Below are 27,930 nucleotides of genomic sequence, written 5' to 3' on the forward strand. Positions count from 1 at the left end.
CAATGGGGCGGGTTCAGTGTACAAGTGGGGTCGCGCTGATGCACAGGCAACACAATCTGACATATTTTGCTCCCTCACCTGTTTCACCATCCATCTGAGCCAAATATTATCATCCTCATAACCAGTAGACAATGCTAATACATCAAATGGGGTAAACATAGTGTAATCATGAACTACGATGTCCTTCTGAGGAGGGGGAGTTGGCAATGGATTAATCAGTGCCGGTTTATCAAGCAAATTAATCTTAATCAATCCTACAGGATCCCTACCGGACACGTCTACTCCTACGACAATATAAAAATCATCAGATTTGGAGTCCCAACATTGGCCAGGCACTCCAGAAGGTTTAACATAAGGGTTTTGCTCCAAGCCAATAATTGATAGCATAATGGGATTCTGTGTGTGGCTCCAATCCCTTTGTATACGGAAAAACCCACTTAACAAGATCCGCCCATCTGAGGTTGTTTTAGCTGTTCTAGGTGCCCAATTTGTTGCCTGCCATACATGTTCCCATGAGGAACACCATCTCCAGGCCCCTGGCCATCCTAACCCACAAACATAGACATTATACTCTCTCCACGATGCATTATGTCCTCCGCAGTTGATTACTGCACACAGATCAAAAATATAAGAGGACTCTGCACCCTTATAATAGTCTAACTCTATACCCCTTTCTTTTCTCACACATGCATCTCCTCCTGTCCCTGGTGCTCTCCTCACCCTACGTATGCTGGACCCTGAGGAAAAAAACAAATCACTTCTCTTTTCACACACATATAAACTCAGAATTACAACAGTTACAAATAACAAAATAAAACCACCCAACACTCTCCATTTTCCCCACAGTTCCATCTTGACAGTCGAGGTCTTCTTGATAACAGGAACCAAAACCTCTGCTCCTGAAGTTTCAAACCTTCCTCTTGACAACTGCTCACTCGTGTCGGCTGTAATTCACGTCTCGTCCTCTTCAACCAGTAGGGTAGACTACCTACTGGTCACACTCCTGCGTTTAGGGGATTATTCTGCCCCTTGTATTTTCTCCTTGTCCTGCTCCGTCTGAATGTCGGCCAGCGTCCGCCCTGGCTCCACGGCCGGGGTGCACTGGCTCCAATGATACCAGGTGTCTCCTTTCCCTTTCAGCCGCACCGCATGGGAGGTGCGCTCCACCACCTGGTAAGGACCTGTCCACCTTGGCTCCGACCACTTCTTCTTTATCACCTTCATGAGGACCCCCTCAGTGTGTGGCATGTCCTCATCTGGTCTCTCAGTTTCTCCTTTCACCTGTGATATACATACTCACACCAAAGCTTAAAATTCATTCCAAGAGGCTGTCAGCCTGTAAAAAACTCATATTATGTGAATTATGTGGCGTTATTCACTGAACATCATATACATGTTAATACAATAAAAACACTTGAACCCATATAAATTTGGTCTGTGCACAGATTTTAGCCAATTTTTGTTTTAAGTTCTGGTTCATCCTTTCCACTTTTCCCTGTGACTGTGGGTGATATACTGCACCATACCTATGTCTTAGGCCCAAAGCCTGCTCCACCTTTTCTAGGTCTGCACTCTTGAAGTGACACCCATTATCAGATAAAACACTTTTTCTCTTCAACACACACCTTTTTTCTCTTCAGGCCACACTTCTGGCCACCATATAAACAAATCTACTGCCATCAGGAGGTACTGACATTCCTGATGCTTCACCATGTCTATATAATTAATAACTATTTCCTGTCCAGGAACAACTAGGAGTGGGAAACTTCCCATATCCGGCCTCACTGTGGGTTTGGGATTATACTCATACATATTTTACACTCTTTTACCCAATTTTTAGTAATCTCTGACATAAATGGATGCCACCAATGTACCAGATTCCTCAGCATCTGTTTATGTCCAACATGCCCATGCGCCTCATTTAAGACTCTCTTCCTGAGCCCTGGTGGAAGCACTGGCTTCCCTTCTGGAGAATACATCGCATACATCTTGACTCTCTCTCTTGACTCTGCCCCCTCTACACCCAGACCATCTTTTCCTGGGAGAAGTTAAAGACCTGATGAGCTATTTTCTGCACCATTTTAATCATTCCTGCTGCATGTCTGGTGCAATCTGACTGTTTAACCAAGTTAAAACTCAGATTAAAACCTATCTCTTCTCCCCCTTTTTCTGAAACAGAACACCATGCACATCTCCATCTGTTTCAGAAACATCAAGTAAAATGAACTAAGTGGTCTGGGAGGGCTAATCCAACAGCACATGCCAGAGACTCCTTCAAGTCAATAAATGACTGCTCTGCTACCTCTAATAACAATTTATGTGGATACTAGAAGAGCCAGATCAGTGTGGAAGTTGAGACTCTGAAAGAGACAAGAGTACCGTGACACAACAACTTACATCCAGAAATTATGTGGTAGTGTAGCTAACAGCTCCTGAGCCTTATGATCAATCATTTGCTATACCGTCTGTTTGTGTTTGTGTTAAAAAACATGGAATCGTCCACTTTGTGAATGGTAATCTAATAAGGTTTGAGGATGAAGAATGCTGAATACCTATCCGCTGTGATAGCCACCTATCAGAAGTAGCTTTACATTTCTTGACCATGGAGCCTAATTCTATAGCTTAATATTCTAGATGAATGGCTAATAAAACATGTGGCACACATTTGAGCCACTTAAAACTATACATCAGCAACTACTCCTTCCTCAGCCACAAACATATCATCTACTATGATGGACCAATTTCGTCCCTCTAAGGAAGAGAACCTCTCCTGGTAGAGAGATCCTCATGCCTGTCATAGAAGAGTGTAACATACAGAGGGTCTGTGGCAGCCTATAGGATCGGAGAGACATTATCCAGGGTTTCCACTGCTGTAATAGACTGAGGAGACCACCCCCTTGAGGAAACTCAGGCAGGAGGCAAATCCAGTAGATATCTGCACAAGTCTCTGTATCTTAGTGGTGTCATCAGCCACTATCCAGTTACTCCAACACTCAGGGAGCAGGCAAAGTTCTGTTCATCAGTGAATGTCACTGTTAGTCCATCTGGGGAGCACATAATGGAGGTTCCAGTTTTGATCAACAAGTCTCTGCCCATCACATTCACTGGTGATGAGCTGGAGCAAATGAAACAATGTCTGTGCTGGTCTGCTAATGCAGTTTCACAAGTTCTGTGAATGGCAGATGTTGAAGTTCCCCAAAGAAGCCAACTGATGGAATGATGTCAGATATCAGTGTGATCCTTGGATGCCATTTCCCTGGGGAGGATACCAGGGAGCCCCTTGTGGGCAGTGTAGGGGTTGCACTCTGTAGGGACAGTCTCTTTCCCAATGGCCAGGTTTTCCACAATAGAAGCAGTCACCCCCACGCATACCACTGTATCCACCCCTTCCATGCCCCCCTCCCCTACGGCCACCCCTCTTCCTCCAGTTACCTCCTCTATGACTTTGGCACCACCCATCACGATAGTGGGTGCGGGTGACCCAAGGTGGGGTTAAATACATATCAGGTTCTCCCACAACTGGGGACTGTGGCTGAGGTGGGAGAGTGAGCTGAGGCTGAACTACCAGCTGTGATGTATGGGTGTATTTCTTCATTTTCCTCTGATATGCTGCTTCCTTTCTAGCTTGAGCTAACTGCAGCTTTAATAATTGTGTCTGCAGCCCTTTCATCTCCATGGTCTCTTTGTCAGTGTGTAGATTCATATGGTGTACAACATGTCTCTTCCAAGCAACAGAATCACTTCCTGGTAAATCAGGGTCATTTTTCCAGGCCTGCTGAAGCAACAGGGGAAGCCCCTCCACTGTTGCTGGTCTATACCAGTGCTGCTGGGCACCAGGTTGACTAAAGTTCTCTCCTGTCTGTCTGTCTGTTACTCGCCCCCTCCCATCAGGGACAGTCATGATGGGGTACATCCCAGGAGGTGGGGTCTGAGATAGGGCAGCGGCTACTGTGGAGGCGGGCGAATAAGGAGGTGGTATCTCCGCCTCCTGAGTTCCCTCGCTCTCTACTTCTTGTTTAATATCAGTGGTACTACCAGACTCCTCACAATCATCATCTATGCAGCACAGATATGCCTGATATAAAATCTTACATTTCTCCTCATCAGCCTTCACTGCCTTCTTCAACTCAACTGTCTCTAATACTAAGGATCTAATAATCTCCTCCTTTCTCTCTCTCTCTAATTTAACTTTATTCTCCACTGTTGCAATCACACTTTTTAGCAACTTTTTATCATCTCCTTTCACTCCCTGTTCTGTCACCGCTTCACAAACCACTGCTTGCAGCTCAGCAGCTGCCTTCTGCTTGTTGTCCGGACCTACCTGTCCACGACAACGGCTTAACATCTTACTCATCTGTTCATCAATTGTCTTCCACTCAGACATAATTACCACTTACAAATTCCTTCTATATGTTAAAATTTAACTTCCTATGTACCTTCTTCTGTCCCTCACTGTGACTCTGACAACACAGAGTCACACTTTCACTTAAAAACACGTTCACACATTCATGTCACACATTCAACTTACAACAAACACTCTGCACAAACTCACTTCTCTGCCAACGCAGAATCAGTTTTAAACACAACAATTCTCCGACAGTATGGAGTACATAAAACAACCACAACAAAACAAGACAAGACAAAACAAATCACCGGTTTATCTTTCTCTCAATAATACAGCGCTTTCTCAATTTACTTAGGCCTACATTTGAAACTTATTGCCAATCTTTTAAAACATTTTAAACGTATTGCCAATCAATCGTTATTTTTGCCAATCCGCTTTTATTCTGGTTACGCCCAATCTTTACATCAAGTTTTTCACTTTTTCATTCATTTAACACACTTTGATTCTATTACTGCCAATCCATTCTTTCTTTTCAGGGGTCATCAAATTCCCTCGGGCTCTCAACCGAGCTTATCTATGCTCGCGTCCAAACATAGTCGGGGCTGCAAAACCCAATGACTTTTTTAAATTTTTTGTGTTACTCTTTTTATTTTAATATTTAATTTTTGAATAATTCTTCAATTATGTGGACTCACAATTTGCCTCATACAATTTTAACTTTAAAACACCATACCAGTCACAGTGACTACTTAATTTAGAGTGTCCAATATGCAGAATTTGATTAAACAGGTTTCTGCTTACCTTGTTTGTTGTTGGCTAGCCAGTAGTCACTCAGTCAGGCAGGATGTTGTTAGACCCTCACTTCTTCAAACCGGGCGGAAACACCAAATTGTTAGGGACATAAAAATCTTCTGGATCCTTTCATTCATCTTCCCCGGTTCTTTGATTAAGAAGAAGTTGACAATATCTGGTCTCAAAATTACAATTTATTCTAACAGTAAAGAAGCAAATTCTGGGTCACACAAACAGAGATCTCTGTGGTTGCCTGGCCTCACAGCCAGAGAACAACATCCCATTCTTTTGTAAACACCTTTTATCCTATCTTGAGATCCCATAAAATCATGTCCTTCCCTAACTCTGCACCAATGGGGTCAGCTCAACTGATATTTAGTTTACCTTATTTGGTAATGGTTAAACCTTAGAGAGGAAATAGCAGGGGGTCCCCTTTTGTCAGTCGTAAACCTAAGTTGAAGATAAGTTCTCCAGGAGAATAATCACTGTACCATACGAGTGATTTTATGACGCCCCATAAAAGCTTACACCTCTTCCCCCATGTAAGTTCACTTTAAGTCCTAACATCTCATAGGCTGTGGGTCAAATCTGAAAGTGACCAGAAAAACAAACTCACAGGAAGGTGGGTCGTAAAATGGGGTCATGGAGATTAACACATTCCTTCAATCAAGATCTGGATTTACAACCTTAGCTTGATATCAACCAGAGCTGTCTCCAAAGAGCAGACAACAGCTAACTGATCTTCTGTAAAACTTACTTCACACATAAGTACTTATAAAACACATTACAGTAATATACATACAGAAATGAAAACTTCATATTAGGGACACACTTCTAGATATGTGGACCCACACCACATAACAACATTATACAAAATAAAATCTTTCACCTAACAGTTGTCGGAGGACATTAGGCAAAAAGATCCATTCCCGTGTAGTCTCAGAAGGGGGTCTCCTGCGTAGCAATGATCAGGGAGGGATGTTATCTAATGATTTATTCATATGAGAGAGTTCTTAATATTTTGCTTTCTCATCACTGCTTCTGACTTGCGCGTAAGCCTCTTGCCATCCCTTCTCTCAGCATCTCTCATGCTGCCATCAGAATGGGCTCAGGGGATACAAGGATGGAAGAAAACTAAAACCAAAAAAAAAAAAAAAAAAACTTTCTCTCCCCTTTTCTGGAGCTTATTTACTTGCCTACTCTCCATTATTATCAAGTCCCACACAGCATGTGACAGGCACATTTTGCATAATTATTGATTTCAAGTGTGAAGAATAAAAGCAGAGTTAATTTGCGGTCTCATTTCCTCTGCACATCACCATCAGACATCAGAATTATGAGCTATACACCCAGCCTGGTTTGAAACATGAGCTCTAATCCCACAGCAAAGCAGGACAAGAAGCTTGAGAGAGTCTGAATGAGGATGTTTACCTTTTGTTTTCATGTGGATTCAAGGATTACTTGTAATTAATTGGACCCCCTGCACCGAAAAGCTGTCAGACAAATTATGCAAACAAAAAACTAACATTTTTTTTTTGTAATGGGTAAACACTGAAGGACATATGCATGCATGTAGAAAAACCCACATTATCTACACCTCTCGTTCTCCTTTTCTCTCCCCCCTCCATTAAACACACAAACACTTTAAATCCAATTTACAGCTACAATCCACAGGCCTTGGCTTGTGTAATTGAGGTTAATCAAATGTCTTTTCTTCCATATCTGTGTGTTTACTCTGCAGGCAACGCGTGCACCATGTCAGAGTACAACAAGCTGAAGACCATGCTGCTGGATATGCAACCAAAAGTGCCGAAGACTGGCAAGCAGAACCAGCAGAGAGACATGGAGGAGAAAAGAGCATTGGTGGACACCATGTTTAGATACTTGGACGTGAACCACGATGGCCTGCTGATCAGCGATGAACTAGAAAAGGTGGGTGTCAGCCTGAAATGGCCTTTAAATGGATGGATACATTCATGGATTGCCACTTGGTTCCGACTATGAGGTGGAGTGACATTTGGCCGAAACATTTAGTCATCCTGTTTAACAATAAAAAATGTTTACTGAGTTAATCGCCCTGCTGGTGTCTGATGGGGGGAACTGTGGAAAGAACTGGCTTTGACATTTGCATGGTGAGGAAATTAAATTATTGTGAGCATCATCTGGTTTCAGGAAATAGGCATCAGAGATGGGTGTTAATTAAACTCCTTCCAGCCAATGCCATGATCTCAGTGACTGCCACAGTGCCAGGATGCAGTGAACCATGCTAGAGTCTCTGTTAACTGCTGAGTAGATTGTCAAATTCTGTACAGTCTGTGGAAATTGTTCCTGAGAGAATCTCAGAAAAAAATAAGTGGATATTGATCATTCGTGTTTATATTATTTTGTGTTTTTATTTATAATTTGAATGCACAACCAAACACATATCACAGGCTGTAACATACAACAAGCTCTGTCCTATGTCAGAGTGACTTGTGGCTTTTGTGGCCGAGCCATATTCACGGATCCACCAAAGAATTAAATGGTGCAGTGAAATGACAGATAAGAGATTCTTACCCTGTAGGATTTTATAAATCTGGGTGTGGCCAATGATGCTTTTAAGGATCAAAGATGATGAACTCCACTCCAGCTTCCAGAGTGGAATCTGTCTATTGTCACAGATGGTCTTGGAGGGTGAAGTCCTGTACTCACTGCAGAGTTTGAAATATTTTATTCAAACGCCCGAGGACAGATCCGTCTGTGGCAGCGAACACATGGCTGCAGCGAGCTGCCGGCAGCAACATGAAAAAAACATTTGTTACATCCTTTAATCTGCCATGTCACATGTGCCGCTCCATACAGAATCAGTTAGAGGAGAGGAACACAAAGCAGAAGGGGGAGGGCTGTATTTTTAGACTTGGATAACTGAAGGGATTAAATGTATAATTTACCATCATCTTGTTTGCATTTTGACCTAAAAACACATTTTAAGAACGGAAAATTAAAATCTGAATAAATATATGAATAAATACAGGCAGCTTTGAAGTGTGGCATATCACATGTCTTGCTGTAGCTCAAATTATTATTCTTCTAGTCTGACCTCTGCATTTTGGCTCACAAATAAACCTAATTGTTGACTTATCTGCTGAGTCATATTGTTTGTGTTTTTCATTAGATAGCTTTGTAACTTTCATCACCGGGATTACCTGAGGTCAATCCAAATTCTGATGCGTACCCCGTACTCCATAAACACACAATACCAGCATGAACAATCTTTTGACACACAGATTTGCACTGAGAGGCACTTTTATCAGTGACTGGTGTGCTTTTCTAGAGAAGTAACAACTTCTACAGACTACTGAAGTTATTAAACAGATGCTGAGACTTCTGTTTATATCCTTAAAACTGCTTAACATCGCTTCCCCTGTGCAAGGCATGCCACCAATGTGACCAAAAAAAAAGGAAATGAATGACTCGTAAGTGGCAATAAATGATGGAAGGAAGGTGTCATCCCAGGGGAACATCTTTGAATTATCTCAGGTGCAGCATGCAAAAGTAGATATGGTCTTAAAATGCGAGCAATCAGGAACAGCACTGACATGATAAATTATTTAAACTAGACAGTTTAATCAGAATGGAGGGACTCAAAAAAAAAGAGATTTTAAAAACTACTTACAATGCTGACTATACTGTATGTAATGAGAGACCAAAAAACAGTAGCTTCTACACATCCAGTCCTGAATATAGAATCCCTTTGTTAGAATTATTGAAATGATAAATTTATATTTCACCTTTAGAAATGTCATATTTACATATTTTTATATTGAATGTGTACATTGTGTACCATCTCACCCTAGATAGCAAGAAAAGAACAACATAACGACGATAACATTTCATAACTCTTTGTAATAATTCCTTTGATCATCTGGTTTTATCACACCAAGGATCTGCTGTAAAATAAAAAAAAATATTCTGTTTGTTTGTTAGATCTCCATGAGAGAGCACCTGGAGGACAGTCTGTTGGAGTGCACCATGCAAGATCTGCTACGCTATGATGACTACAACAATGACGGTCACCTCAGCCTACATGAGTTCTACACAGCTTTTCGTAAGTCTTTTTCTGTCTAATTTACCAGTCTTTATTATTAAAGGTAGGGTAGGAGATTTTGAAAACTGCTGGCCAGATTTCCAAAGTAAACACATGCTCTCTCGGCGCTCACCCCGAATTTCAGAATTAAATCTCCTTCCCTACCTTTAAGGAAAAAAAAATACATTTCTACTAAAACTACACAAAGTAAAACATTTTAATTTAGGTATATATTAATAATAACAGTCCCTGCTATTTAGAACCCACGGACCTCTCCAAAGTGGCCAACAGGATGAAAGTGTTTCCGCCACAGATAAATTGATAATTGCACACCAGAATGTGTGACCAAACCCAACCTTGATTATAGCATTTGGAACCACAGTAATAGCTTTGGGGGTTTAGGTGGAGCAGCAGCTGAGAGCTCAGGCAGGTTCCACCTTATTAAGACCAATAATCACAATCCCGTCACTACTGTAGCATCAGCATCAACATTACTGGATGCTTGGGAAACCCACTGCTATCACTTTTTGAGATTTGCACCTTGCTGTCCATATGTTGCTCCAAACGGCATTGAAACAACCTGGGTCTGATTCTAAAAGGACAATAAAGTTGATGAATTCAGCATTTAACTATGGCAGGTGGCCATTTCCAAGGCTTTACCTTCAGCTCGTGTAGGTCCATTAAGCTTCACCATTAATTTAGCTTCCTAATGGCTGGTTTTAGTGGGAACCATCCTGCTATTATTCCGTTATGCTCCTTTCACCTTCCAGATGGGCAGCGAGCAGTCATTGCAAGGCATTTATCTGCCTACCGCCAGTATGCCTACAGGGGTTTAAGACCGGGTTTATCAATGCATTTTATGTTTGACAAGCAGTCAAAGATGTGGGTTGGGACCAATAATACAAGCTATTGATCGGATGGTGCTCAAGGTTAAGTGTTGGACTACAGACAGGCAACATCAAGGGGGGGCAGTTATTTTTGAGTGGCACATCTGGTGTTCTGGACAATGTTGATGGTGTTGAATTCTGCAAGTTTGCCTGTTACTGTGTGTGTGTGTTTTCATGGGGTGTAGTAGTCACTGCTGTCTGGGACATGAGAGCAGCCAGGAATCACAGGTGTTTCACAGCGTGGAAATTTACAACACAGACACAAGTTGGGAAAATACCATCCATATCATAGACTAAAATGATGAGAGGTCATGTGTTTTTTTCTGTGCAGCCTAATATAAACCTTGGTTATGTTGTGAGGATTCTATTAAAGTACAAGGTTAGCATTTAGTTGCCCTGCCACTCCTGTGGCGATCTCTATCTAATCTGTAGCCCTTATATAAGAATCAAACCCCTTAGCTATTTAGCTATATGCTGTTTAGAACCAGTGATGTATTCTTATTTTTTTTATTCAGCCCCCTGTGTTGTCTTTGCCTTATTTAATGTATAAACATTGACAAGCAGCCCTCTTTATAAAAGCTCAATTCCATTGCCACCTGAATCTATTTTTTATTTTTTACCACAAATTGAAGAGAAGAGAATATGCTTGGAGAATACTCCAAGAGATGATTATATTCTTATTGATTTTTTTCTCTCCCTCCTTTATTCTACCCATTACAAGCCCAGCAGGTTGGTTGTTTTTTGTTTTTTTTAATTTTTTTTTTTTACTCCTTGCTCTGGAACCTCTGTTAAGTGAATTCTGCTTAAACGCCCATTCATTTCTGCAAGCGTATGGATTTGTAATTAAAATAAAAGCGTAATGCGAACCGAATTTTACAGATGTACTTTTAAAGATTACTGCGAGGCAGCAATTGACTAATAAATATCGGCTGACCCTAAGACCCGTTTGGTTATATATAGAGAGTAAAGTGTGTCCGGCACTGTTCTCTAATAAATCACTTAAACAATTTATGGATAATCCCAGTTTTCAGTGAATCAACAACTTTAAGTGTTTAAGCATCAAACTTTATTTGTACACATCTATAATTCTTAGCTTTCGCTTAGTATGGCCAGAAACCTAATGACCTCTTGTTATGAGCCCCTGAATAATCAACATTCTCTTTGCTATAGGGCATAATACAGAGATAACAGCATAATGGCTTGGAATCAGCTTCCTAATGTTGTATGCTTTCACAGGTTTGTGCTTCTTAACATTTATTACTCTGCCAACATTGTGTGGGAGTCATTGGCTTGTACATGAGCCCTTTTGTGTCCCAGTTATAATTACACAGTAATAAATGTGAAGGAATTTGCCTTGCAGACGTTTCCAGTGACGCCAGAGACGACATGATTCACATTAACTGTTAAAAGCGCATTAGCATTAAAACTGATAAGTGAGCAGGCTTATTGAGCAATATCTGTAGCCTGCAGGTGTAATATATACGGTCACACAAGGTCAGAGACCCTGTGTGAATACACATGTTATACGTAAAGATGCCCTGCAGTGATACATGGGCTGCCTGTTAGTACCCTTTTGTAAATGTGGAGATACTGTATCTCTGCAAGATCTTATCACACTGGCTTTTCTGCCATTTCTGGGGCCTGCATGGGCGGCACAGTACATAGATTCATTGAATACACCTTTGGTAGTCCACGTATTTTTTTTGGATGAAAGGCAGAAGGACTCGCAGCATGGCAATACTTCAGCATTATTCACCGTCAGCCTTGTTTATTACTATAAAGCACCTTGGATCATCAGGCTAACTAAGGAGAGCAGCAGCAGGGCAATGAAGGAGGACGATCCCACTATAGGGACGACATGGTAGAAAAAAAAGCAGCACCAGAAACACAGCAAGACATTTTAAAGGAAAGCATAAGAAGAAAAGTGACTGAGGAAGTTATTTTCTTTGCCATCGTCATGTGATGACGCTGCTGTGGTTAATAACTTATTCATGCTGTGCTTGACAGGAGCTGGAATCTAACTTCATTCTATAGTGATTTAGTCCTTGTACAGTGGTCTCATTTCTTTATTATTTGCAAAAAGCTCACAGCTGGCAAGCCTCTAATTAAGACCAGGCTAGTTTTCCCTGGTTCACATCATTCCTCCATTTCTCCCCCACATGCAGTTCTTCCCTTCTACGCTTCTCCTCCACTGTGAACCTATTTGTTTTCCATGACTCCTGTTAAGAGTGGAATTATATGGAGATCCTAGACTGCACTGGCAGGGCCGCTCAGCAGCTCTGACTAATTAATCAAGTGAGAAGTGAAGTGGAGAAAGAAGGGAAGAGAAGAATAGTAGTAGGAGGAGGAGGAGAGGGTTGGATGGATTGGAAGAAGAAGAGAGTAGCAGTGAGAGAGCAGTGATTTCCATAGGTGCAGAGATGAGTAAAGTAGGAAAGTGTGGGGAGGAGTTAGAGAAATGAGAGTTAAAAAGATTAGAAGTAATGAGATGGTTGTAAACAACGAATAGCCAGAGATAAAGGTCAACTGGTTAACAGGTTGAGAGGTTTGTAGGTGTGTGTTGCTGATTAGCAAACTGAAATATCTGCACTCTATTTAGGGACAGCATCTCTGAATCTGGGCTTTTTTCATTACGCACAAACAAAGCTGTGTAACAAGGGGTCCTCTCTGCAGCAATATACTGCATTATCTGTATGAAAGGAGCTTTTTCAGATATTTTAAAAGTCTCTGCTTGGCTCTGTCTTGATGTTAGGCCTTCTATAGACTGTATGTACTGTACAAAGAAGCTCTAAGTGACTCCCAGTGCTTGTGTTATAGTAGTATCTTTTTGTTGCTACCCAGCAGCTCCTGTCAAGGTTTGATCTTTTATGTTACTCCAGTTTGTCCTTAATCTGCACAAATGATCTTGCTGAGAGATCAGATATCACCGTTACAAGGGGTGCCTGTTGTTCTCTGACAGCGAAGTGGGTGACCTCCAGCTAAGCCGTCAACAGCAAAGTGACTTTGAAGTGGAGGGTTTGGAGTTTTCTTTAGCATCCACACAGCTCTTTTTGGTTTTCCATTGTTTTCTCTCAGCGTTATCTCAATACAATATCAAAATGTCCCTGTCTTTTCTCAACTCCTCACCTCCTATTTACTGTTTCCTCTCACCTATCTTAAACATTTCCTCTCCTCTCCTTTCCTCTCACTACTTCCTGATGCCTCATTACCACTCAATGGACCTTTACAGCTAATTGCCGGTGTGTGTATAAGGGCCTTTTGGTGCCTTCCAAGTGTCATCTTTTTTTCTGGGTAATTACCTAATGTCAGGTAACAGGTAAGGGACTGTTGAGGCTTTGGTCCCACTTCTTATATGCTGGGCTGGGAGAAGGGTTTTACTTACCTACTTATTTACTTATTTCATTGCTTTTGCCACAGTTCTGTATACATTGTTTTTAGGTTGTTAATAAGCAGATTCTCTATAGACTTTCTTAGGCTACTTCCTGTGTGAATTACATTAAGATAACCAAGAAATATTTAAATTAAGTTCGATTAAAGTTACAGATTCTTCTCTCATTTGTATTTTTTTCATTTATTTTTTATTATCACAGCAGCTAGGTATTTTTCCTACTTATCGACTTATTGTCTACTTATCCCACACATACAGGCACTCTTGTACACACTTGAGAACGTGAATATTTATTTCAGATGCACTGATATACTTACATTGCACCTTACAGGCCCTGGTCATCCAGCCCTCTTCTGAATACAATAGTGAGAGATGCCCAGTGAGTTGTCATGGCAACTGTAGCTGTCTGTTTAATCTCTGAATCATTTATTTAGTGCAACACTTACCCACTGCAGCTAATTCCCTGGAGGAGAGGGGAGGGAAGGGAAGGGGAGAAACATTAAGCCAAAGAGGAAACAAGGGGATGGGGACATAAAGCCAGAGGTACTGTAAAGTAAGCATTATGAAACCTGCGCACGATCAACAATTAAGGATTAAAGATGTGTGTGTGGTGTGAGATATCGGACTCTATTATTCCTGAGTGCAAACACAGCAGACAGGTGGACATCTTAAGCATACACCAGGGTGAAACAAAAGGAGCGATGAGCAGGAAACGGAAAGGCAACAATGGCTGTGTCTGTTGAGGCCCTTAATACAAAAACAAGCTGTGCACCTCTTAACAAAAAACAGCTTGAGCACTGTCCTCTAAAGGATAAGCAGAGATAGTGGACCATCAGTTTGTTTTTTTATTGTATTACAAATACAGCATGTGCAGGCACTGCAAAGCACTGTCAACTGAGACATTCAACCTCTGGAAACATCTGCCAGACCTGACATACGTCCTGTTTGTGCTTTGTTTTTGATAGAAACGCTGATTGTTTTACCTCTGGGTGAAATTAAGTCAATAAAACAACAACAACAAAACACTTTCTATGTTGGAGAGATGTCATGGTTATCTCAGCCACAAAATCAAATTGGATGTTTGTACTTATATGTTAGTGAAGTGTGTCTCTTATAATTAAACTACTCCAATGTTTCTGATGCTTTTTTTCAGACCAGATGTTTGTTTATTCCTGCGATAAAGTTTCAACATGGCTATGTCTATTTGGATGACTCACATTTGGAGCCAGCCTCAAATAGCCATTTATGAAACTACAGTTTTTGGCACTGAGGTTATCCCCTTCATTTACCACTAATATCATTTTGTAGCTTAAGCCACAATGGTAGGAAGGTAACTTTAGATAAAAGAGGCAGAGTGCTTACTGTTGTACTTTACTGCACTGTTTCTCCACAAAGACATAAAAACAACAGCTGGGTGTATAATATTCAGTTAGATTTATGTTCGCAGTGGGATGTTGAAACTAATTTTAAGACATGTTATGAATTAATAAAGGAAATGGATGAGGCAAGTTGGAAGAAAGTCACCCCCACCCAAAAAACTAAATTACAGCTTGCGAGTAAAGCAAAAAGTCAAATCACAAATGGATGATGTATGAAAATGTAAGATTTGCAGATAAATGTTCACTTTTATAAAGATAAGAAGTGCTTTAATTAAGGATATATTAAATAATCCACCACAAGCAAATAGCAGCTCGAGTCTCATAATTCAAACGGTAACCATTATTTAGTCATAATAGTGTTTTCCAAGTACATATTGAACTATTCTGTGCCTTCCCTCCACTCTCTGCTCTTTTTCAGATATAAACTTTAATCTAAATCAAGCACCTAAATTAGGACTTTCTCAGCAGGATGTCTTTGTTGAAGAAGAACAAAGAGGGAAAAACTCAACTAATGTCTGCTTTGGATATGTTAAACATGGTGCGGAGAAGTACAACTTGCACCTCTGCTTATAATGTCTTTGTCTCTCACACAGTAGTTGAGAAATCAAGCCTTCTAAATGCAGATAATGTTGTAATGCAGGAAAAATATGCTTGTAAAAATCTCACATTACATCTGGAACATAATACCAGGATCATTAAGACATGACTTTTTATTGGTGACACGCATGCTGTTCTACCAGACATCTAATATCTCTTATAATTACACATTCTGAATAATCCCATCCAGCACTGCCCCTGCTGCCCCTGCTTCTCAATTTCCCTCATCTATCTATCCTTCTTTCATTTCCACCACTTTAATTTCATCGTTATGTCTCTAATTAACCATAGAGATGTAAAACCGTGCTTCATAGGGCCTCAAGGGGCTTTGATTTGACCTATTACCCCTTTTCGACATTTCCTTTCTGGTCCTAACATTTTTTTTGTGACTTTCTTATTTCTATTTTTTTTCCCCTCCCTCGTTCTCTTTCGTTTGCAACCAATGGTTCCCGAGGGCGGCAAGTGTGTTCCAGCGCACCATAATTCACAGGCAGCGGCCCTAGGCTGTTAGTGGCACAGCATGTGGTCTGCTTTTATCTCTCTCCTCTAACTCCCTCTCTGGCGAGGAAATAATTCATTATCATGCCTCCATTGATTTGCTCTTTCTTTTGCCTCTTTGGTGGAACAATCCCCCCCACCTTCCCCCCCCTCTTTTCTCCTTTTCTTTTTCTTATTTTAACACCCCTTTTCTCCAATTTCAAACAAGTGTGGGTCCTTACGGGTGCGTGTCTCCGTTAGTGCGAGATGCTCTTCTTCTTTTTTTTTTTCTCCCCTCCAGCATCCACCTTCATCAGCTTTGAAAATGTTCTCCCAGAACAAAGGAGATAAACACAGCAGAAAAGGGCAAGAAAGAGGGATTTTGCTGCAGGAAAAGAATATAGTAACAGATTTATAGAACACAAGACAACCCCAGCAAGGTTAGAGAACGACCACATAATCCGTCAAGGCTCGATAGCCTCAGCTTTCGAGTACACTGCCGTGTACAGTGTTTGTGTGGGAGAAAGTAAGAAATATTTTACCATAGATGCACTTAGAGGGAGTCTTGTTTTCTTTGGGCCAACATCTGTTCTGTGTAAATCATCAGCAAGTTGGTCCAGATGGTGTTGTTATAGGGATAAGGTTATGTTGTAATGAAAAGAGTTGTTTTCCCCTCTGTTTGTACAGTGGAACTAAACAGAGGCCGGTGCTGATGTCACTAAGCGGAACTCCACAAACAAGACAACAAACACTATGATCTTATAAAAGGATGAAAGAGAGTGGAACGGGGTAAATGGGGGAAAGAATGAAAGTACAAGTGACTGGATGTGGTGGCTTCCAGCTAAAGAACTTACACATACACAAGCACAAACAAAAACACCTCAGGGGCTATTCATGTTACCTCCTACATATTCAAAAGGATGAAACAGTGTTTTGATCAGGGCTACAGTGGCAGGGAGAAGACAACATGCTAATGTTAACCTAGTCATTCTGCTTGTCTACATGTGTTTACCTGGGACACAGAGGAGAGAATAGGATTTGGGAGGAGGCCAAAAGTGTCAAGGAAAGAGAAGGACAGAAAGATGGGAGAGGATTTAGAAGAGCAAGTGATGCATAATTATATTTTTTGTCAAGGTCTGAAGGGGCACAGAGGTGGGGCAAGAGAGCGGCAGGGTAAGGAGTTGTCATGGAGTGAAGGAGTGGAGAGAAAAACAGTAAACGCAATACACAATTACATCTTTATAGGAGTCTGGGGCAGGAGTAAAGACTGGAAGAAATGAGAGGTTAGAGGTGACAAGTTTTAAAAAAAAAAAGTAGAATGAGAACTGAGTGTGTGATGGTAAGGAAGAAGAAGAGTACACACCTTTGTAAAAACAGTAACTCAGCAAAGACTGAGTCTCGACTGCTTTAGTGAAAAGGGCCAACCTGTACTTGAGTTGAGTTAGCAGTAGAAGACTGTCAAGCAGTTGGTAGCTGTGTGTTTGTGCAATTGAGTGTCTAGATTGACTAAACAAATGACATATTCTGGCTCTCTGCAGGTATCCACATACTAAATTTACAGACAGTTGTGCTCTCTGTGTTCTTTGAAGCTTCAAAAGGAGGCAAAGTTTAGAGGTAAAGATTTAAGGCACAAGGTCGCCTAAATCTTGATGTGTTGCATCATGAGTCAAAAAACATGGTAAAGATGACAGAAGAGTTTATGGTTTTAAAAAGATGTTTTGATTACTTTTTAGCTAATGAAAGCCTTTCCATAGCTGTTAGATAGAATTAAAGTATTCCTGCACAGCACTAGCAGCCAAATATCATTTAGTGGCCCTCAGAGAATTGCATAGAATTTCTATAGCCAGATTTCTGTTCAGTAGACCGCAGCTTCGACAGCTTAAGAAAGCTGAAATCGTTTTGGACGTTTTGAAGTGTGCCTGTTGTATAAGAGAGAGAGAGAGAGAGGGTGGGGATAGGGGGAACAGGTAATCCCAAATCTCCAAGGTCTTTATTCTCAGGAGCGCGGTCTGATTCTCTGGCTCAGCTCAATGTTGCACGCTCCCAGCAGAGTGTTAGTACACAGTATCTCCTGTGGCAAAACTCCAATTCAACCCAGTTTTCTAAGACAACATGCACTGAGCTGGCTTGAGGGTTAAAGCTCTGAGGCTTTTTTTCTACCAAGATGACACAGTGTTTTTTTTTTTAACCAGGCAAAATCCCAACAAGCCTCATGTACATGGAAGACCTTGATGTGGTGATGCAACACTCATCATAACTTTTGCAGTGGTGCACAGTCCCCATGAAAGTATTTTAACACGATCCTGAGCTCCCTGCTTTAAAGAAAACATGTCCGTGAAGATAACTTCGTTAACCATTTCATGGTAAGACATGACTTATGTTTAACTTTAACAGTTTGAATGCCAACACTTCATGCAGCCAGGCTACCTTTGGTTCATGAGGAAACATAAAAGGATTGTCTCGAAGTTTAGTCTCTATTATTGTCAGTTTTTGGATGATATCCTAGCCTGTGTTTACTGTGTGTACTGTGTTTATGCCGCAGTAAAGATCCGAAACACTTTTTTTTAGATACTGCCCACATACTTCACAACTGTTACATTTATTTACATCCCATAATGGACTGTGATTGCAAATTTGCCACCATGGGAGAGGTATGAATCAGCAATGGCAGAGCCTCTGTGTTGTCACTGTGTTACAGACTACACCTCCGGTCATCTGCATTGCTAATGTGACAGCCAGTGTGAGCACGAATTTGCATACTATCTCCTGTAAACACTCAGGTCACTTGAGGTCAGAAAGGGTCCAGTTGGGAATAAAACTGATGTCAGTTTAGCTACCCTCCAGCCTCTTTGCTACCCGCATAATGTTTAATCATTAAACATGCAGGACTTTAGCCAGAAACTTTCACAGGTATTTGCAAAACTTCTGTCATGCTTGGAGGATCCATAATAATTTAGCAGCGTGCTGTAGACAAAGTTTGTTCTCCCATAATTCATTACATAAGTGAACGAGAGAGAGCGAGAGAGAGCGAGAGAGAGAGAGAGAAAGTATACTCCAGGGGAAAATATGGAGCAATTAATCAACTTCATCAACTCATCAGCAGCTTTTTAAAAACCCTGTTAGTCGTTATAATGGTGCCATGTTGCAGTGCCTATTTAGTTCACTTTTCTGCTCATTTCATTTCGAGTGAGGTGTAAAAGATAAAAATATACCAATTCAGTTAATAATGGGAAAGCCAAGCAAGAAAAGAAATGTATTCTTTTTTTATTTTTACCATAGAAAAATGTTAGAACTTGTCTTCTATCGTGTTTAGCCTCTGAATATATATATATATATTTTTTTGTTACGCTGTCTGCAAGCTTAAGAACAAGGTTTTAATAAAGGCCTCAGGCCTTACAAAGTTTTTAAGACACACATTATGATTGTATTCACAGGTTTTAGTGCAGGATATAGTTATTAAGTCTTCCAGTAGTGTTATGTAACTACTGCCATATATACTGAGTCTGGATTCCTGGAAACTGTGCAGGAAATGTCTTGATAGTAAATGTAATACTTCAGCCAACCCTCAGCTTTATTAATCTACGAATGTTCAGTCAGGAAGCTAAAACCTAATCCAAGTGGATATTTCTATCCTCCATTAGCATTATGTCAGAGGTACTATGAAGGCTTGTGATGATGCAGTATTCAGAGCCGTCACAATGTTTTGTTCAAATCTCAATATTTTTGCTTTATATTAAATGTTACAAAGTTCTTATTTGGTGCAACACTGCTTTTATATGTTCTACTCAGACATAAACATAAACAGGTTTAAAGTCCTTCATAGCATTGTAGCAGCTTTCTTATCTTGAAAATAACAAACACAGTAAATTATAAATCAATACATAAACAGCCCAAATTGACATTTAGCCAAGTGGCCATGTGACGAGCTGCCATTTATGGCACCCCAGGTTGGCTTTATTTGTCAGTACTGAAACGTACTTGGATGCTTATAAGATTCCTAAGAACACAAACCCACACAAATACTTGATTTTAAGCTATTTTTGACAAGTCTGCATCCTTTGAAGGTTATTATTAGTTATGGGCAGGTTTTAGGTGTGACCACAGACGATGAAAGGAAGCAAGCATTTGCTGCCTTTATTTCCCAAAGAGAGAGTGTGCTTGCATTTCTAAAAGATTTTCATTTTCACACACATTTCAAGCATTAAGCAATTTGTTGATTAAAAATGATTAAAGTTATTAAATAACATACAAGAATTAGGGAGAATGCTGCAGTCACTTAGTTACTTGCAGGGGAAAAAAAAAAAAAATGTTTTACATCAACTTCCAGGTGCGAACATACAAACACAACTGTGTAGCTTTGCTGAAAACAGAACATGTATGTCCAGCAAGCCTTCTTTGGATCAATAATTTAGAAATACATAAATAATAAATACATTTCAAACTTTTACTTCATCCTAAGATGACCTGACTCTACAGTACTTCTGCATTTGCAACACAGGTGTGCCTTGTTTTTTGCTGAAAACAGCAAAACCCGTTTTCTCACCTGAGTTGCATGCCAAAACAGATCAATGAGGCCCAATCCAGCCCGCTAGCATTTTATAAAAGTAATTCTCTGTCTGATTATTATGTGTCAGGATTATTTTTAAGGAGCATCTACTGTAACATGCAAGCACAACTGGCCATTAAGCAAAAATATCGATTTTAGTTTTTAGCTTTAAGTGAATTGGCTAAAGGTATTATGCCGTTTCTTAAGGATATGAAGTGTTCTTGTAGCTACTTAAGTTTTGAGTAATTCCAGAGATTACAGCATACCCTAACCCTAACCCTAACCCTAAATTATCCTACCTTAAAATGTATTAAAATTATATTTATCAGAAGATATATTCTTATATTTTATTCCAAAGTGTTGTATAATGGATGGACAATGCAGGGTTGTCCTCCCCCGTTTAGAAGTGAGCTGTTATGTCATGCATCTAGCATAATGCTACTTACAGGGTTTGCAATTTGTCACAAGATAGAAATACATTATTTTAAACTGTGCAATATTGTTGCAAAAACAGAACATCTAACTGTTCCCTCTGTCTTTGTACATGTAGAGACCTGCTATTAAGATTTTTCCCGATATTTCACCTCTGAAGAAAGGGCAAATCCCACATAAAACAGTACCCCATGTTGTGCCCTGGCCACTTACACAGTCTGAACTCAAGAGTCCATTGACCTCTTTAACCTTGGAGTGGTTTCTCAGAAAAGATGTCCTCATGGGGGCTCCATGAAAGAAAATTTTCAGTCTCTTTATGCCTGTATCCTCTAGCTGTAACAATAAAACTGGGTAATTGCTTGCAAGTGTTTACATCAGACGGCATATAGCTCTAAATGCACTTAAACACCCAGACTCTCACACACAGCTCTCAGTATATCTCATTGTGCATTCTGTCTCTGTCGAGGTAGACCCTCAGGTCAGGTCAAGCTGTGGCTCCTGCAGTGCAGAGTTGTGCTGCAGGCCACTAATCTCTCTTACCCTCCTCCTCCACAAGGCTGAAAGGGCTTTAAAATGAGAAAAGACCACTTAGCCAGCCCTGTCAGAAAATGCCTTCGCAGTTTACAGTTGGAGGCATAGCTGTGAGGAGAGAGGGTATGGCTGGGTGAGGGGTTTTCTTCTTTCCATAAAGATGAAAGATTAGCCAGATTGTCAGAGATCTTATGCTGCTATCAGATGAGAGTATAGCTTTAATGAATTGGGTCTCATCCGGCCAAATGAAGTATGGGAGATTAGCCGCAGACTGTCAGCTTGTTTCTATTAAGCCTCTTGAAGCAGGGTGACTTTTTTTTAGGCTTTTAAGACTTAAAGTGTCTTCTGTTTTATCAAACTGAAGATGGTGAAGATAAGACCAACCTGATTTCAAAATTCTTCATATTTTTTCCAACTTAAGTTACACAAGCCACCTCATTCGTTTATAAATTATAAATGACTAATTAAATCACGTCTCACAGTTGTTACATCGACCTTAATCTCTTCTAAAACACACCACTAGCTGCTGGTGGTTCCTCACAGGGTGCTGGTAGGTCTGAGCAGTAGTCTGTCATGATCAAGTGTCTTCTGACTCATGATTTCACATCCCTTCTAGGAATCCAACTGTCTTACAAGATAAAGTTTAGGCATCAAATCTGCTCGTTTAGATCGTTTTTCCTTGAAGGATTGCACTTCCACCATTTCAAACAACCACAAGAGGGTGATTTGCTATGTCCTTGGTTGCATTGATCACATTAAAAACTGACCTTTGCTGATCTTTGACCTAAAGAGTCATTAAACATTAAAAAATCACAGTAAAGTGAAAAGCCAGCATTAGTGCATATTTCCTTTAAGCTGTGCGGTCATTTACAGGCTTGACATTAAATAAACATTGCAGCAAAGGTTAGGGTTTCTGTTTCAAATAATGGATTTGCCCATAAGCAACAAAACACTGCGTGTACAGTGACAGTAAAAGTTGTGGAGGCTAACCTTTAGGTAAACATGCATGTGAAGCCTCCAGGCAGGCAATTCATCTGCTTATTTCCCTGCCCTTGTGATTTGAATAGCACCATAAAGACAGTTCTACTCATCATTACTAAACTGATGTCAGTTCATTGTTGAGCTTCCTCCTCTCTATACCTATCACCTTGCAGTTGCACTCAAGTGCTTAGTGGCAACACCCACACATGAAATGTGCTCTGCTTGTTTGCAGCCAATTCTGGCAAATCATTGTGTAAATGGGCTATAGAGTGTGCAATATATTGAGCAATATATATATATATATACTGGACAACAGAAGGTTTATTTTTAGTGCTTTGTGAGATCAATATCAAACCATCCTCTTATTATTATTTTAATTTAGAAGTTGTTCTCATAAACATTTTCTCAGTACATGATATCCACCATTCTAGTTGCTGTGAAGTGTCATTACTGTGGTTTTTTAAATGCTTAAACAGCTGCCAAAAGGAAAGCAGGCAGAGCCAGATCTGCTGCTCTCATTTTATTAGTACAGCTAGGAACATATTGTTTTAAAATCCTTGTTCCTTCTGACTTTTCTACCATATGCTTCACTTGCACTCTGTCTTTGTGATCCTAACAAGGCTTGTTCTCTACCTAGTTAGGGGGGTCCTACTGGAAAAAGAGGCACCATTGTGTCTTTGCTAGCACTTTTGAGTGACAGCCAGGCGAGGAGTTACTTTAAGTAGAACGAAACAGAAGAAAAAGGCAAATTAAAACCATAGAGAAAAGGAAAGAGTGAGATGGAAGGGGAAGACTGACAGACAGTTACAGTCACAGAGATATCAAGAGGTTGAGAGGCTCTGCTAAGGACAAAGATAGAGAGAAATAGCCAAAGATGCGAACCCAGCATCAGTGAGAAGATAAGACGGTGGCTGGATGTTTGAAGGAGGCAGCATGAGGAAGAGAGAAAGAGGAAGTTAGAGAAGCAATGAGGAGTGGCAGCAGTGGATTCCTCTGTACCTGTAGAGGAGATTAAGGGTCTGCATCCAGAGTGATTAATGAGGTAGCCACTGATTGCTCATCCCCACTCTCCCTCCCATGAATAATCACCACACCAGCACTCTCAAAGAGAATGCATGAATTTGTGTGTGTTAGAGAGAGCATGATGGGGATGTAGCTGTGTTTGTGTATAGGAGAGAAAATGAACAGTATGTATTTATAATATGTGAAAGAGATGTGTATGCATATAATTAACTGAGTGTGCGTTGTTATTGATTGACTGAGAAAATGAATGTGTATATAGAGTATGGTATACAACATGACATTGATTCAGTGTCTTAGTGTGTTTGAAACATGGATGATATATTAACTAATAGCAGCATCCCACCTGCAGAGAGCAGCTCTGACACACCAAGATCATTTGTAGGCACTGTGGGTTCCCAGTGGGAGTCCTGTCTCCCTATGTGTACTGTGCAAACCCCTACGGTGCCATTATGTTCAGAAGACATGATAACAGTTAATACTGAGGTAGCTATCCTTGTAATATCTGTGGTGTATTACAGCAGATTGGAAAACTATTGGGCATCGCCTAGTGGTTTAATATGGCCTGTTGTCATGATTTTTTTTGCGGTTGCATAGCAACAATCAATGAGAAAATTGATTAGATGCTTTGATTCCTATGAGAAGATGTAGGAAGTGCAGAGCCTGGAAAAATCATAGCCCATTTACTGTAGCAGCTGCTTTTCACTCAGCTATGAGCTTAATGATTAATGTCTGAATTTTAATTTACCAAACCAGATCAAATGAGGATATTTTTTTTTCATGAGGGTCAAATATGAATAATCTAATGTGTCATGAATATATTTGAATGCATGACACATGAAGAGAAGAGGATGTGCTGTCACATCATCATCGACACACTATTCCACCCCAACAAGGCTCATATGCAGTGACAGAGAGACAACGCTTTGGCTTTCTAGTATGAGGTGTATAAGGTGTCACAGCCTAAGGCGGTGAAGACTTAATTCACAGAAAGAACGTGTGTGTGGCTTTCCTGTCTCCTCGGGTGTAGCAGAAGACGTCAGATTGGCTCATCCATTCCTCTGTAACTCTCAGAAGAAGGTGCAAGCAAACAAACAGTCATTACTGTGGTGGCATCATACTGGGTGTCAAAAATAACTTTAAAGGCACGTTAAGCGCTGCTGTAATGAATCACTAACATACCCACTGTTCTGTGCTGTTTAAAAGCTACTCCAATGTCCAGCTACAGTATTAAGTTTTCTCATTTAATACTGGAAGATTCAGCTCAGTGTAATTCAAAAATATTTTGCAGTTTTATGTCACATTAATGTCTCCAAATGCACTTCACACAGAGATTAACTGTAGCCCCGTTTTTTAACTTGACAGCAAGGCAACATTTGACCCATTAATCTAAACAAATCTATGCTTACCGGGGGCCTGTCGGCTTGTTTTCTTGCCTCTTGCCCCCACTCATATTGCTCCCCACAACAGATTCCTTCACCTATAACCCTCTCTCCATCTGTCTTTCTCTGTCTTTATCTACTTGCTCTCTGGCCCTTCACCACCTCCTTCCAGTCTACAGTCAGGATATCTGTCCTATACCCTCTGAAATGTGGTGGTGTTCTGCTTCCTTGTGTTGTGGCTTGATGTCTTACTCCAGCTCACGAGAAAGCTGGTCTCATAGAAGCGTAAAGGGACAGGTCTCTGAGCTGCAGTCTTCAGCTCACCACATTAGTTATTCCCTGCCAGATCTTCTACGTGCTCTGCATCAAATTTGTCTCTCTTCTTGACTCTCTCACACACACACATGCTCAGATACAGACACACGCATCTTTTCAGCGTGGTTTCTTTTTTCCTTTTCCCTTTACCTTCAGTTTTCTACTTTCTCACGTTTTTCCCTTTTGTACTTGTTTTGTTCACCTTACTTTTCTTTTTCTTTTACGACCTTGTCTCTGTACTTCTTTTCCTTTCTTTTCCAATGTATTTGGCCTTTCTTCCTTTCCCCTTCTCTTTTCATGATCTACTGTATACTCCTATCAGAGGCTGCATACAGAAACCTCCCTGTTGACCCAGTCAGCATATCCATAGCTCCGTTCGGGGGGCTGATCGATCAGTGGAGCTACTGAATTCCCCAAAGACTCAATTATGAACTTACACATCAGAGCTATTTTGGGAGAAACGGGGGGAAACTGTAGGAATCATTAACTAGCTTATGTCATGACAACCTTCCCCAGGCAGCCCATAGCCAGAGAACAGCAATGCATGTGGAGTTGCAATTTGTCCAGGTCATCTGAGAGCAGGCCAGTACATGGAAGGATGGAAGGATTTAAGAGGTTTCTGTAGAGCTCCTCTGGATGGAAAAAATTTAAGAATCCAGCATTGCATGTGTAGTCAAATCCTCAGGTTAAGTTATTGATCAGTATTTTGTAGTAGTACAAGAACAAGATGATGCAACCAGATTGTGTTCATTGACACAGACAATGAATTATAGCCATAAAAAAATACACATGGTTTAAGCATTCCAGGACTGCTGTTTGTTTTTGTTGTCTAAACCTGGTGTGTGTCCCACACAAGGTTAAATGAATTGAGCTCTGCCTCTTAACAAAGTCTTGTTGTACACAAAATGAAGGGATTGTTGAGTTGTCTGCCACATATAGACAATAAATACACCCCTCAGATACTTCTGTCTGTGAGCACAGAACTGAAGTTACAATGTGCGACTATCCTCTTCTGATCTGTTGGCTGAACCACTTCTGAGGCCAACCTTCATGTAGATAAAGCTGCTTTTTTAAACTCAAAAAGCATTTTATATGTGCTGTAATGACCTGCTTTCACTTGAAAAGTGACATGAACAGCAATCATCAAATTTTGTAATTAATATTTTTTTTCATTGCATACAGAGACAGACCACTATTCTCTGTCTTTGCAAGGTGTCATCTTGGTAGGAGGAGTTGGGATGGCCGCAGGATTAATTTAATGGTGTCAGGAATAATTTCACAACTGTTCAATCTTTCAGCAAGGCAGTAATTTTATTTTATTTTATTTTTCATCATAGCCTTACTCACTAGACATTAAAAGTGAAGACTAATGCATCAGCAGAAAGTTTTAAAAGTGTGGACTGACCTCTTATGAAGCTTTGGCAGAAATGTCTAAACACAGCTGCCTGCTGGAGCGTTTTCTATTTGAATCATTATGTAGAAAGCAGTGCTACACTCACTCGCATTTGGAGCTGCGAGCTGAAGGTCATCTTTTCTGTGCTGTCAGTACCGCTGACAGCACGACATTCATTCCAGATCCAAATAAACACAGTGCTATCTGAAACTCACTGGACTAAAGTCCTTAAAAACACCACTGTATTTTTTTGCCTGATCATAGCAGAATTTGCTTGATGTCAGATTTTTGTGTCTTTATATACAAAAGACAGTAAACATGATGATCATGTCATGCATCACTGTCATTCTCTCCACTGGTCTCTATTTGTATCCATGCATCATATATTGTGCTCATAATGCGTACTGTACTCTGATTTAGATTTGGATTTTAGTGACACTTTTATACTCTGTACTTAACTGCATTTAGTGTAACTCTGTTACCCTCTGGCACAAGAATTTCCTTTGGGATTAATAAAGTTTTATCTTATCTTATCTTATATTAACATAAATTCAGTTAGTGAAACAATCACGCACTGTCTGCCATGAGCTGCCACTCATGTACTGGGATGGAGCAGATGATGGAGTCAGCGACTGCAGCAGCCAGGTTTTTTCTTGTTGACATTTCACAGGACTTTGTTACTTTTACACCACACATGGACAGGGGAGAGTTTGAGATAGAAACTTCATGAATAAAAGGCAAAAAAAATACCAAAGCTCGAGTAGAGACCACAACACAATGCAATAAATGATTTATATTTTGCCTGTCAGCACGTGCACCCTTGTGCACTCTGGCATGTATGTCTTCCGTGTTCAACCTGTATACAGATACCTGTATCTGTTTTTAGTAGCAAGAACAACAAAGGACACATTTTTACAAAGTTTTTCATAGCATTTGAGGAACTCCTGTCTTTTCTGGTCCATTAACACCAATTGTAAGTGTTTTAAGAAGTCCGTCTTTTCAGCAGCAAAGTATGACTATTAAAGCAATCATTTGACTCTAGGAAGTAAATTGATTTCAAGCTGATAATTAAGAGTCTCTTCAGCAGTTGCTTATTTGTACCGGCTGTAGCTTTTTAAAATAACCACCACCCTCATTGCTGGTGTATTACCTGCCACAGTCGATTAATGACAGTTTGTACTTCTGCACAGTGTGAATCAGTGCACTTGAAAGCTGTTGTCTTTTTCCTCTGCCTCAAAGGAGTAAATACAAAGTTTTGTTAGATGTCCATCTGGACACAGCAAACCCACACGGGTCTTCTTGCTTTCTTGCACTGTGTTAAATTCAACGTGAGCAGTGGACTGGTTGAAATTCAGAGTACCACCTGAAACCACCCCTCCAAGCCATGTCAGATCAATGC

At 40.4% G+C, this 27,930-nt stretch overlaps 1 protein-coding gene across 1 annotated transcript in view; it reads left to right on the plus strand.

Moving 5' to 3' along the window:
- The window catches only part of LOC114445903 (follistatin-related protein 4-like), a 132,421-nt gene that overhangs the window by 77,747 nt on the left and 26,744 nt on the right, over positions 1-27,930 (plus strand). Inside the window, exons 4-5 of the mRNA XM_028421216.1 lie at positions 6,879-7,069; positions 9,104-9,224. Of these exons, the coding sequence (XP_028277017.1) occupies positions 6,879-7,069; positions 9,104-9,224 (312 nt within the window). The remainder of the gene's footprint in view (positions 1-6,878; positions 7,070-9,103; positions 9,225-27,930) is intronic.

Source organism: Parambassis ranga, chromosome 14, assembly GCF_900634625.1.
Source record: "Parambassis ranga chromosome 14, fParRan2.1, whole genome shotgun sequence".
Lineage (NCBI taxonomy): Eukaryota > Metazoa > Chordata > Actinopteri > Ambassidae > Parambassis > Parambassis ranga.